The 12819-nt window shown below is 53.7% G+C and overlaps 1 protein-coding gene across 2 annotated transcripts in view; it reads left to right on the top strand.

Moving 5' to 3' along the window:
• Positions 1-213: 213 nt before the first annotated feature.
• The window catches only part of NUP98 (nucleoporin 98 and 96 precursor), a 37343-nt gene continuing 24737 nt past the window's right edge, over positions 214-12819 (top strand). The window contains exons 1-10 of one of the 2 annotated variants that reach the window (XM_036381111.2): positions 214-299; positions 3670-3773; positions 4168-4269; positions 4442-4621; positions 5332-5471; positions 6977-7084; positions 7669-7852; positions 8904-9067; positions 9792-9929; positions 10476-10563. In XM_036381111.2, coding sequence (XP_036237004.1) covers positions 3701-3773; positions 4168-4269; positions 4442-4621; positions 5332-5471; positions 6977-7084; positions 7669-7852; positions 8904-9067; positions 9792-9929; positions 10476-10563 — 1177 coding nt within the window. In that variant the 5' untranslated portion in view covers positions 214-299; positions 3670-3700. Of the gene's footprint in view, positions 300-1550; positions 1622-3669; positions 3774-4167; positions 4270-4441; positions 4622-5331; positions 5472-6976; positions 7085-7668; positions 7853-8903; positions 9068-9791; positions 9930-10475; positions 10564-12819 lie in introns of those variants that run through there. The other variant, XM_036381120.2, reaches the window with a different exon arrangement.

The raw sequence follows: 12819 nt of genomic DNA, 5'->3' as shown, positions 1-12819 counted from the left end.
CGACACGGGCCGTTCTGGACCCTTCCGCGGCGCAAAGCCCCGCCCACCCCGCCGCCCGTTCAGCCAATGGGCGCTCAGTGCGCGGCGCCGCTTCCCCCAATCAGCGTTGAGCTCGGGGCGAGAGCGGGGGGGCGCGGCCAATGGGAGGCGGAAGCGGGGCGGGGCCGAGGCGGCGCGCGGGGGAGGCCGGGAGTGCGCGCGCGGGCTGTGACGCAGCTGCGGCCCCGTGAGGCGGCGGCGGCGGCACCGCGGGCCCGACCTGGCCCGGCCGCTCCGAGCGGCGCTTCCCGGCACCCACGGTGAGCACCGGGGCCTGCCAGGGCTGCCCTGCCCGCCCCCCGCGCCGAGCGACGCGGCCTGGCCGCCCTGCCCTCCCGGCGTGGCTGTGGAGCTGCCGCCAGGCCTTTTGTGCCGGGAGACCGGGCGGTCCCGGAGTAGGGGGGGGGGGCGGGGAGGCCCCGGGGACGGAGGGAGGCCCGGAGGGAGGCAGGAAGGCCGTGAGGGAGTGGGATTTCCCGGCAGCCGTGCCCCGGCTGTTTCCGCAGTACCTGGCCGCTTTTGGGGATTTTTAGGCATTTTTGGTTGTCCCTGTGCGGGTCCGGTGGGAGATTCCGGGTGTTTTCCACGGGGGATACGCGGCTCTGGATGCGGGTAACGGCCCGGCGGTCCCGGGGCCCGGGAGTTATTTACTGTCGTATTAAATAGTCGTAGTTTAAAGTGAGGTTGGTTACATGTGATTGAAGTTATGTTGGTGATATGGGTTTCTTTGGGTGGTTTTGGGGGATTTTCTGCTGTTGCTGTTAAACTTCAATTAGAGCTTTTTGGCGTGAGGGATCTCTCCTCAGCTGGGGCTGCAGCGAGTGGGAGGGGAATCCTGTGTAAAACCCTCGAGTTTTACTAATTCTGGTCCAGCTCTTGGGTTCACAGAATCCCCAAATCCCCGGGGCTGGCCCAGCCCTGCCAGCCCCTGCAGTGCCAGCTGTGCCCATGGGCACCTTGTCCCCAGCCCAGAGCACTCAGTGCCACCTGCAGGGGACACCTGCAGGGCTGGGCACTGCAAAGCTCCCTGGGCAGCCCCTGCCAAGGCCTGAGCTCCCTTTCCATGGGCAAATTGCTGCTGCTGTCCAAGCTGAGCCTGCCCTGGCCCAGCCTGAGGCCGTTCCCTCTGCTCCTGTCCCTGTTCCCTGGGAGCAGAGCCCGACCCCCCCGGCTGTGCCCTCCTGGCAGGGACTTGTGCAGAGCCACAAGGGCCCCTGAGCCTCCTTTGCTCCAGCCTCAGCCCCTGCCCAGCTCCGTTCCCTGCCTGGACACACTCCAGGCCCTCCAGGGCTCTCTTTCTCTGAGGTGCCCAGAACTGGGCACAGCCCTCGAGGTGCAGGGGAGGAGGGGTGGGTTTGAAGTAGAACACAATGCTTGCTGTGGGAGGGGGAAATCTTTCCATAACAGGTTTTCTATTAAAATATGTTTTTTTTAGTTTTCTTCTTAGGTAGAGTTTGGCATTTAGTGATCTCAGGACAATGTGAGAGCAGTGACTTAAAAAAGACGAGCCACAGAAAATGAGTGACTTGTGAATTTGCAGATAAGGCTGAGAGTCACAACATCGGACAGCTGGAAAGTGCAGGTGATTTTTATCTGGCCTGAAAGGGAAACTTGCACTGGCACAAGGGGAGGTGGCTGAAAATACTCCATAGGAATGGAGAGGTGTCTTTGGGAGCAGGTCCTGGTGGAGAGGGACCTGAGGGGTTCAGCCTGGAGAGAAGAATGTGCGGGGTCAACTTTTCCACTCTCATAACTCCCTGACAGGAGGCTCAGCTTGGACAGCAGCAGCAATTTGCCCATGGAAAGGGAGCTCAGGCCTTGGCAGGGGCTGCCCAGGGAGCTTTGCAGTGCCCAGCCCTGCAGGTGTCCCCTGCAGGTGGCACTGAGTGCTCTTGGCTGGGGACAAGGTGCCCATGGGGCACAGCTGGCACTGCAGGGGCTGGCAGGGCTGGGCCAGCCCCAGGGATCCCATGGGAGAAGGTGAGGAGGGCTCAGGGTGCAGTGTTACCCTAGGAGCTCTCCCAGGAGCTCTGAAAGTTTGTCAGAGCAGCTTTTCCTGGCTTTTACCAGGACCATTTTCCTGAAATTCCTCTTCCTGGGACAAATGAAGCCTGTAAGGATTTGCCTGTGGATGTGTGGAGACCCTTAGCAGTCCGAAATCGTGCTGTGTGTCTGTTGGAGTAGTTGGAGGTGACACTAAAATCATCTTTGCAGTTCTCCTGCCCGGGCAGTGTGGGACTGGGCTGGTTGTTCTGGGCTGCTTTGGTCTCCAGCTGCTCAGCGTTGAGGGAGCCTGTGGCTGCTCCCAGTCTGGATTTGGCCATTCCCAGAAAGTGCTACTGGTGTTAGGGAAACAAACACTTCCGTTTCAAGGATGGGCAGATAGATGTAGCAATTTCCCTGGGGGAGGCTGTGCTGGGCAGTGCCCAGTCCCTCTCTGCTTGCCTTGGGCACAGGGAAAGGGCAGCTTTGGCTTTAGCTGGAGTTGTTTGCCTTGGGAATATTGCTGGTGTGGGCCATCCTTGCTCGGCTGGTGTTCTGCAGTGCTGTGTGTGGCTACTGCTGCCAGGGAGTACCTGGGAATGTGGGGGAATTCCTCATTTCCTACTGAATCTGGAGGGAGGTTGGGGTAGTACTAGCTTTTTTTTTTTTTTTTTTTTTTTTTGTTATTGGACATTATTTTAGTAATGTGTATTTTTTCTGGTTAGTATTGTCATTTTCTTCTGGCTATTATGACTTTTCATGGATCATTACACCCATTATTTTTGGTCAGCATGGCATTTTGGGAGTAATACTGGCTTTTTTTAACTGGCATTTTCTTGCTATTATGGCTTTTTTGGGTTAATGTGGCATTTTCTTTTTCTAGTTCTAGTTTTTTTGGGTTTTTTTTTTTTTTTGTTGCTAGTACTACTGTTTTGGGGATAATATGAACATTATTTGGGGTAGTACTGGCTTTTTTTGTTAATTTGGCAAGTTTTTGGCTAACCTGGAACCTTCAGTGGTGAAGCTGCTGTTCCCCACAGTGTGCCTGAGGAGCTGTGGGGTTTATTGTGCTGGATTTGTTGACAAACTCAGAGAGCTGGGGCAGAGTTTGTATCTGTTTGTGCTGCGGGAGGAGGCTGGGGAGAGGCAGCAGGGAATGTGCTGTAAGCAAACCGTGGGGGCTGGAGAGGGAACTGGGCCCTGCAAAACTCCCCTGGAACAGCAACTGCTGGGGAGCAGAGGGAGGCTGGGTTCCTGTAATCCCTGTGCAGTGCATTGCCCTCTGCCGTGCTTGAAGCAGTTGGCAAAATGGGTGGAACAGGAAAATCATTCCTGGAAACCCCCAGGATTGCTGTGGGATCACTGCAGCCCAGGACACAGGCTGAGATGGGCAGGAACTCCAGCCGTAATTAAGGGTGACAGCTTAATTTTAGGGACACTGGTGTTTAGTGACACCTCCTTGGCTGTGGTGTCACTGGAATGTTGGTGCCCTTGGCCCTCCTGGGGTTGTGGCAGGGTTTGGAATCACATAGTGCCATGGGGTTGGTGCTGAAGGATTCTGGTGGGATTGCTGCCCTTGGCAGTGAAGGAGATGGAAAATGAGTTAGCAGGGTGAGCTTTCGATAAAACCTGAATTCTGCTTTCCAGGTCTAGGAAGAAAACCTGATACATCCTGAAAATGTTCAACAAATCCTTTGGCACTCCATTCGGAGGCAGCACCGGCTTTGGGACAACTTCAACTTTTGGGCAAAGTAAGTGAAATATCCAAGGTGGCTTCAATGAGATGTCTTTTCCTGGGGTGCAGCTCAGAGGATCCCAGGGAGGTGCTGATCCCTTGTGGAATGGAATTAGGGAGCTGCTGGGTGCTCCAGCTGGCTTGGAAGAGGTTCAGGAGCCCGAGGCTTCATCCCTAACCAAGCTTTCTGTTTGGGCAGACAACCAGGGTTCCGTGTCTGCTGTGGAAATTCCTTCTGTGGGAAGGAAGAGTGGGAAATGCAGTGCTTGGGGAAGGTGGTATCACTGGGGTGTTCTGGGGCTGGAACAAATCTGTGGTGGGTTTGTGGGGAAGGCCTGGAAGGAAGAAGCGTGTGTGTTCTGGGCTGTGTGGAGCTGCAGCCTGAGGGGCTCTCTGGGCTGTGCTTGCAGATGCTGGCTTTGGTACCACCAGCGGAGGAGCCTTCGGGACCTCGGCCTTTGGCTCCAGCAACAGCACCGGCAGCCTGTTCGGGAGCACGCAGAGCAAGCCAGGTATGCCCCAGGGGGCTGGCCAGGGAGGGAGGGCGGAGGGGAGCAGCCTGAACCGAGGAATCGGCAACAAAAATACCCAAAATGCACCCTCCCGAGCCCAGGACAGCAAGAACTGTCAGAGCTCCCAGGCAGAGGAGGTTGTGAAGGATTAACAACCTGTTTCTGTCTGCAGGAGGGTTGTTTGGGTCTACCACGTTCAACCAACCAGCCACCTCCTCCACCAGCACTGGCTTTGGCTTTGGAACATCCACTGGGACATCAAACAGCCTCTTTGGAACCACCAGCACTGGTGGAAGCCTGTTCTCATCCCAGAATAATGCCTTTGCACAGAACAAACCAGCTGGTTTTGGAAGTGAGTGAGACTGGCACCCCTCTGCTGTTGGGTGGGAGAGCAGCGGGAGCTGGGACAGGGGCTGGGGTGGGGCTGGGGGGTTTCTCCTGCAGGATACAGTGACATCCCTCTGCCCACAGCAGCTGGGGAGAGCCCACGTGCTCCTGAATCTGTAGCTGTGATTCCAGCCCTACGTTTTAAAATAAACTGCCAAAGGTTGTTGGTTGGAATTCTTTATCTTGAATACTGTTTTGGGGCCGATTGATTTTAGTTTTTTTTTTCCTGTGACAGAGCAGTTATAATTGGGTTTGTCTGTGGCAGGAGAAGACAGGGAATGCTGTTAAACTCTTCAATTTCATGAGGCAAAAGCAACTGCTTGGAGCCCCTTCTGAAAAAAGGAGCCTTGCTGATTCTCTTTATTATAAAGTTATTGTGTTATTTTCTTCCTACTTAGAAGGAAGGAAACTGACTGCTGGAGAAGGAAACTGCTGTGGTTTGTCTGGTGTTTCTGGAGTGCTGAGTTAAGGACACTTCTGCAGCAGGGCACTGCATTAGCAGCACCTTCAGCATCCAGCTTTGCATCCAGCTTTGCTGTCAGATTATTTTTCCCAGCAGTTTTTTGCATTTTCAAACCAATTTCTAGTTTGAATAAAGTATTAGGGTTTAAGTTTTAAATAGTTAATTTGGGTTTGTTGTAATACTGTTGTTGTTATTTTTTATGCTTTATTCAGACTTCGGTACAAGCACCAGCAGTGGGGGGCTCTTTGGGACCACCAACACCACTTCCAACCCCTTTGGGAGCACATCTGGCTCTCTCTTTGGCCCAACCAGCTTCACTGCAGCTCCAACTGGCACGACTATTAAATTTAATGTAAGTTCTGCTCTTTCTTCTTACTCCAGCCTGTTTACTGTGGGAAGTATTCAGTTTTGCAGTAGTTTGTGTGATGTCTTGGTCACTGAGGTGAAAAAATGAGTTCATGTGCTAGTGTTTTGAACTGATTTGAAAACATCCCCTCTAAAACACGACAGAATTCCAGGCTTGCTGGGTTTAGAGCCAACACTGAAGGAGTAAAGGAGCTCCTAAAGCTGAGCCTTTCCAGCAAGTGCTGTGGAATTGAAGGTGATCCATGGCAAATGCTGGCAGCAGTAAGGGTTAGAGGCATCTTGGGATGGGTCAGAATCAGCACAGCTCTGCTGAGCCAGCCTGGCTCTGGGAATGGGACCTGGCAGGAGAGGAGTGCTGTCCTGCCTCCTCCGGACGAGTCCCCTTTAAGACAGGATTCAGTAACTGCTACAAAGTTCTGTGGCAGTTGGGCCTGGAGGGTGGCCCAGCAGAGAGACCTTGAGGAACTGGGCTACCTGGGGCCTGCTGGAGGAGGGGCTCTGTTCCCCAGAAACTTGTTCATGCAGATCTCAGCCCTCTTCATTTCCAGACTGAGCTGATGTAAGACTGAGGCTTCGGGGGCAGAGCTGTGATACTGCCTGGGCTCTTGCAGTGCTGCTGATTTGTACTTCCATAGCACTGTTAAAAAGAGGGGGGATACTGGAATTCATGCAGAGCTCCAGGGTTTGAGTCAGAAGCTGAGGTAAACTGCTTTAAAAGTGAAACAGAAAGCAGAATTGCTGGGAGTTGTTTTGAGTGTTCCTGTGACTAATTCCACTGTTGATCATCATTAAACACACCTGGGTGAGACCTCAGCTGTACAAATAATGATGGAATCATAAAAACATGCAATCAGACAAGATTTGGGTTGGGAGGGACCTTAAATCCTACCAAGTGCCACCCCTGCCATGGCAGGGACACCTCCCACTGTCCCAGGTGCTCCCAGCCCCAGTGCCCAGCCTGGCCTTGGGCACTGCCAGGGATGCAGGGGCAGCCCCAGCTGCTCTGGGCACCCTGTGCCAGGGCCTGCCCACCCTGCCAGGGAACAATTCCTCATTGCCAAGATCCCACCCAGCCCTGCCCTCTGGCACTGGCAGCCATTCCCTGGGTGCTGTCCCTGCAGGCCTTGTCCCCAGTCCCTCTGCAGCTCTCCTGGAGCCCCTGCAGGCCCTGCCAGGGGCTCTGAGCTCTCTCTGCAGCTGCTCCTGTCCGGGTGAGCACCCCCAGCTCTCCAGCCTGGCTGCAGAGGGGCTCCAGCCCTGGAGCAGCTCCGGGGCTCCTCTGGCCTGGCTCCTGGAGCTCCACATCCTCCTGCTCTTGGGCCCAGGGCTGGGGCAGCACTGCAGGTGGGGTCTTGCCCAAGCAGAGCAGTCATGCAGAGCCTCAGGTCTGTGCTAGGAGTAGGATTTCCCAAGGAGTTCTGCAGGGAGTTGTGGCTGTGTTCCCCCATGTCTGGCTGGATTTTAACCTGGCTCTTCCTCCCTTCCTGGCAGCCCCCAACCGGCACCGACACCATGGTGAAATCCGGCGTCAGCACCAACATCAACACCAAGCACCAGTGCATCACTGCCATGAAGGAGTACGAGAGCAAGTCCCTCGAGGTCAGTGCAGGGGCACACAGCCCTGCCTCGGGCCTTTCTGGGCCTTTGCTACTGTCTGTGCTCATTAATGCAGAAATGCTAATGAACCTTCAATATCTGCATCACACACGAGAGGTGTTGTCAAGTAAAACAATTAATGCAATGCCACGTTGATTGCAGTTGGGTTTAAGTGCTTGATGCAAGTCTGGAAGAGCTGAAATTCCATCTTGTCAGAAGGACGTGAGATCCTGTTGGGAACAGCCCTGCTCTGCTGAGATAATAACAGGATCCCAGGCAGAGCTCAGTTGTTTGTTATAAACTAATATTCCCAAGGATTTATCCTGAGGCCTTCCCATTTGGGCTGGTTTGCTTGACCCTTCAAAACAGATCATTTATAAAGTATCTGAAAAGGCTCTGGGATGTCAAATCGAAGTAAAAACATGGATCTAAGTTCAGGTCCCGTTTTTAGTGTCCTTATTTTTAAAAATGTGGGTGTTGCAGCTTTTCTTGAGCCTTCACCTTAGTGAAGATGGCGTGCTGGGTGAGTGTGGTAAGGACATTTGCCTGCCCTTGTCCTGGGTAAAAAGAGCTGGATTTTCCTCTAGGAACTCCGTTTGGAAGACTACCAGGCTAATAGGAAAGGGCCCACGAATCCTGTAGGAGCAGGAGCAACTGCTGGCTTGTTTGGCTCTTCCACTGCCACGTCCAGCACAGCCACAGGACTTTTTGGCTCTTCCACTACCAATACAGGCTTCTCCTATGGGCAGAATAAAACTGCTTTTGGAACCAGTAAGTACTGCCTGGCACTGGTGTTCCTGTGAGTGCATGTGCAAATATTCTGTTAAACCATTTAGAATTCTGTGATGCTGAAACATTGCTGTGAGCTTAGAGTTGTGCTGGTTGTATTGCCAGCATTCACTGGTGCAGCTCCTTGCCATAGGAATCTGTTTTCTTACTTTCCCTTGGAAAAGTATAAACAGCAGTTGGATTTTTATTAGGTTTTGGTGCAAATTGAAAAGTAAATAGATCATAGAATCCTAGAAGGGTTTGGGTTAGAAGGGACCTTGAAGCTGACCCAGTCTCACCCCACCATGGCAGGGACTTTCCCACTGTCCCAGGCTGCTCCCAGCCCTAATGTGCAGCCTGGCCTTGGGCACTGCCAGGGATGCAGGGGCAGCCCCAGCTGCTCGGGGCACCTGTGCCAGGGCCTGCCCACCCTGCCAGGGAAGGATTTTTTCCTAGTACTGGATATTTGTGTTTGTGGAATTTGACTGTAAACAGATCCAAATCCTCCATGCTGTAGGAATGGAGGTGGTTGTTGGCTGAGCAGAGACAGGACCCAGGGAGCAGCTGGAGCTGGCCGAGGGGAGGGATTTAGGTTGGATTTTAGGGCAAGGTCCTTGCCCAGAGGGTGCTGGCACTGCCCAGGCTGCCCAGGGAATGGGCACAGCCCCGAGGCTGCCACAGCTCCAGGAGCCTTTGGCCAGCGCTGCCAGGGATGCCCAGGCTGGGCTTGCTGGGCTCTGGGCAGGGCAGGGCTGGCACTGGGGGATCCCTGGGGGTCCCTACAGCTCAGGGTACTCTGTGACCCTTTTTGCTGTGTGTATGCCTGGGTGTGGATGTGCTGGGCTGGCTCTCTAACTGCCCTTGTGTCCCAGGTATGACTGGCTTTGGCACGGGCACCACCGGGGATGCCCAGGGTGGGGTTGGTGGGGTCTGGGCAGGGCAGGGCTGGCACTGGGGGTCCCTCCAGCTCAGGACATTCTGTGACCCTTTTTGCTGTGTGCATGCTGGGGTGTGGATGTGCTGGGCTGGCTCTCTAACTGCCCTTGTGTCCCAGGTACGACCGGCTTTGGCACGGGCACCACCGGGGGGCTCTTTGGGCAGCAGTCCCAGACCACGAGCCTGTTCAACAAACCCTTTGGCCAGGCCACCACCACGCAGAACACCGGCTTCTCCTTCGGGGGCACCAGCACCCTGGGCCAGCCCAACACCAACACCATGGTAAGAGGGGCTGCAGCTGCTCCTGCTGGGCACGGGGGCTGCAGCGTGGGGTGTGCCTCACGTTCCCCTGCCGTGGGGTACAAGCAGCGTGCCGAGCTCTGGAGGCTGCGGTGCGCTGAGGAACCTCCTGGCAGTCAGCTTTGTTCCTGACAATTGGAGAGCAGTCAGCTGTTCACAAATCATGTACCCACTCACCTCCTCAAGCAGCTGCTGTCTAGCAACTCCTGTGCTTCTGATCATTTTCACACAGATAATGTCATTCCATTGTCAGCCTTCTTTGGGAATTCAGTCTTGGGCTTTCTAGTGACAAATGAGCAACATTTGGGGGCTTTTCTGACAGAAAGATTCTACGTGGTTGTAACTTGTATGACTAGAGGCTTTGGCTTCAGATATCCTGTGTTCTTTGTGAATTTGTTGTGACTTCTCATAGAAAACCCTGTGAAATGTTTCTTTTCCATCTCCCTTGTTCAAAGCGATGAGGAAATTCTAATATCCTTTAAATCTTGGAGCATAAATTTTTGGGGGTTTTTAATTTCCTTTTAGTAACTAATTTTTTGGAGGAGGACTAAAGCTTCTGGAATGCTCTTCACCCCTCCTCTTCCCCCAGCACGAGGGCAAAAGCAGCATTGTTTTATTGCCTGATTTTGTGTGTTGGAATCTTTGTTGTCAGTGCTGGACTTGGAAAAGCCTGGGAGCGTTACCTTAACCTGGTTCCTTTTTGTAGGGTCTCTTTGGGGTCACCCAGCCCTCGCAGCCTGGAGGCCTTTTTGGGACAGCTGCCAATACAAATGCTGGGACTGGATTTGGAACGGGAACTGGCCTTTTTGGACAAGCCAACACGGGATTTGGTGTTGGTGGTTCGGTATGTCTGTGCCTCTGCAACAAAGAGAAAACCAAGCAGAGCCCTGTTCGGGGTGCTGACTGCACAGAAGTTGTGTCAGCTTAGGAATTAGGATGTGTGAGATACAAGAGTCAGGTGGTTTGCTGGAAACTGGAGGATAAACAGGTGTAGTAGAGTCATTTTTTTAACAAGTGATGTGTGGAGTGATAAAAGCAGCTGGAGATACTGAGGTTTTCAGTGACTGGAGTGCCTCAGCATAGGGTTGTAAGTTGTGATGGACCAAAACCAACCTTGGTTTTTGATACTCGGTCATTTTGGTTCTGGTGGAGCAAAAATCACAGGATCACTGAGATTGGAGAAGTCCCTTAAGCCCCTTGAGTCTGACCCTCGCAGCTGCTTTTGGGGATCTTGCAGGTGGCTTGGGATAACCCCACCCATGGGAGGGTGGGCTGGGGGGCTCAGCTGTGCTTGGCTTTAGTTCTGCTTCCTTGCCTGCAGCCAAGCACTGATACAATTCCCGTGGTGTCAGCATCCCAGGTTTCCAAATTGCTGTTGTTTTCCTTTCAGACCCTGTTTGGGAACAAGCCTGCTGGATTTGGAGCCACCACGACCAGCGCTCCCTCGTTCGGTACCACCACGGGCGGGGGCCTCTTCGGTAACAAACCCGCTCTGAGTTTAGGAACCCCTGCAAACCCTTCCAGTTTGGGGACAGGGAAAAAAGTGTGGCTTCAGTCATTTAAATCCGTACTGTGTGTACCACACACTGCAGAGAGCACATGCTGGGTACTGTAGTGTTGGAATGGTCAGGTGAATGATGGCCCTGGCACAGTGCTGGGAGCTGGGTTGTGCCTTTGCTCTTGGTGGGGCTCCCTGACTGGGGAAATAGAAGGTCAAGTGCCACTGCTTTGGTGAGTCCTTAAGGGAATTTTCAGCCTGGGATGGTCAGGATAGCTCCTAGGATCCAGGGGAGCATTGGGAAGGGCATTCCCAGCAGGTCAGGGAGGGGATCCTGCCCCTCTGCTCAGCTCCAGGGAGGCTCATCTGGAGTGTCCTGTTCAGTTCTGGGCTCCCCAGCTCAAGGAAGACCAGGAGCTACTGGAGAGGGTCCAGGGAAGGGCACAGAGATGATTTGGGGTCTGGAGCATCTCTGGTGAGGAGAGACTGTGGGAGCTGAGCCTGGTCAGTCTGGAGACGGGAAGGCTGAGAGGGGATGCATCCATCCACCCAAATACCCCATCCATCCACCCAAATAGCCAGCCCATCCCTCCATCCATCATCCATCCATCCATCCATCCATCCATCCATCCATCCATCCATCCATCCATCCATCCATCCATCCATCCATCCATCCATCCATCCATCCATCCATCCATCCATCCATCCATCATCCATCCATCCATCATCCATCCATCCATCATCCATCCATCCATCCATCATCCATCCATCCATCCATCATCCATCCATCCATCCATCATCCATCCATCCATCATCCATCCATCCATCATCCATCCATCCATCCATCCATCCATCCATCCATCCATCCATCCATCATCCATCCATCCATCCATCCATCCATCCATCCATCCATCCATCCATCCATCATCCATCCATCCATCCATCCATCCATCATCCATCCATCCATCCATCCATCCATCCATCCATCCATCGTCCATCCATCCATCCATCCATCCATCCATCCATCCATCCATCCATCCATCCATCATCCATCCATCCATCATCCATCCATCCATCCATCATCCATCCATCCATCGTCCATCCATCCATCCATCCATCCATCCATCCATCATCCATCCACACACATCTCTCCAGGGGTGTCAGGATGGTGCCAGACTCTGCTCAGCGGTGCCAGTGGCAGGACAAGGAGCAATGGCCAGGAACTAAAACACAACAATTCCAGCCCAGCCTGAGGAAGAACTTCCTTCCCTGGAGGGGCAGAGCCCTGGAACAGCTGCCCAGGGAGGGGCTGGGGTCTCCCTCTCTGGAGACATCCCAAACCCCCTGGGCAGCTCCTGTGGCACTGCTGCAGTGACCCTGCCTGGGCAGGCCTGGGCTGGGTGGACCCTTCCAACTCCATCCATGCTGTAATTCTGTGGTTGAAAACTCTTGAAATCAAGGATTCAGGGAGCAGAGGGGTTTGTTAGGAGGTTATGAACACCCTGTGTTGGCACAGCAGCACTGGGAGAATCGGGTTAAAACCAGTGATCCCTGGGCTTGGGCAGGTGTCAGGAGATCCTGCACTGCAGTGAAGGTGAAATGAGTCAGCTCCAGTTGTCCTTGGCGGTGGGAAGGACCAAAGTCCTGGGGAGTTGCTGGTGTGTTCCTGGTGGCCTCTGATGTGAGAACTGCTGTTGGGTGGGTGTGACTGAGCAGGAGCAATGTGTAAGGATGGCTGAAGGGAGTGGCAACTTCTTTCATGGGACTCTGAAATCTCTCCTGCCTTTTTAATTCTGGATTTCAGAGCAACAGAACTGTGTCTCTGAGAGTGAGTAGGAGGGAGTTGGACCCTGCCATCCCTGTCCTGCAGTGCTGTTTTGTGTTGGTTATTTAAAGGCAGTGGGGCCTGCCATGCCTTTAGCCTGCTGTGCAGCCTGCCCATATAGACAGGGAAGAACTGAAGGGAGCTGGCTGATGTTTTAGATCCTTCCCAAATCAAGCTCTTTGTAGCTCTCAGTGCTCTGAACCAGGGCAGCCCCTTGGCGAGCAGGGTTTGACTGTGGTGAGCAGTGCTGGGCAAGCCTCCCAGGGGAGTCAAAGGTGCTTTTGAGTTCTTGTTCTGCTGCTCAGGATCTCCATGGCCCCACAGTGTGTTGGCACTGTTTGGTGGAGACCAGCCTTTGCAGTGTGTGGTTTTGGTTTGCCTGTGTAGCAGTTTATAGGAGGAATGAGCTGG

The sequence above is a fragment of the Molothrus ater genome, chromosome 2 (assembly GCF_012460135.2).
Source record: "Molothrus ater isolate BHLD 08-10-18 breed brown headed cowbird chromosome 2, BPBGC_Mater_1.1, whole genome shotgun sequence".
Classification (NCBI taxonomy): Eukaryota; Metazoa; Chordata; class Aves; order Passeriformes; family Icteridae; genus Molothrus; species Molothrus ater.
Note: the sequence above shows the minus strand (reverse complement) of the source record. Positions and strands in the feature narration are given on the sequence as shown.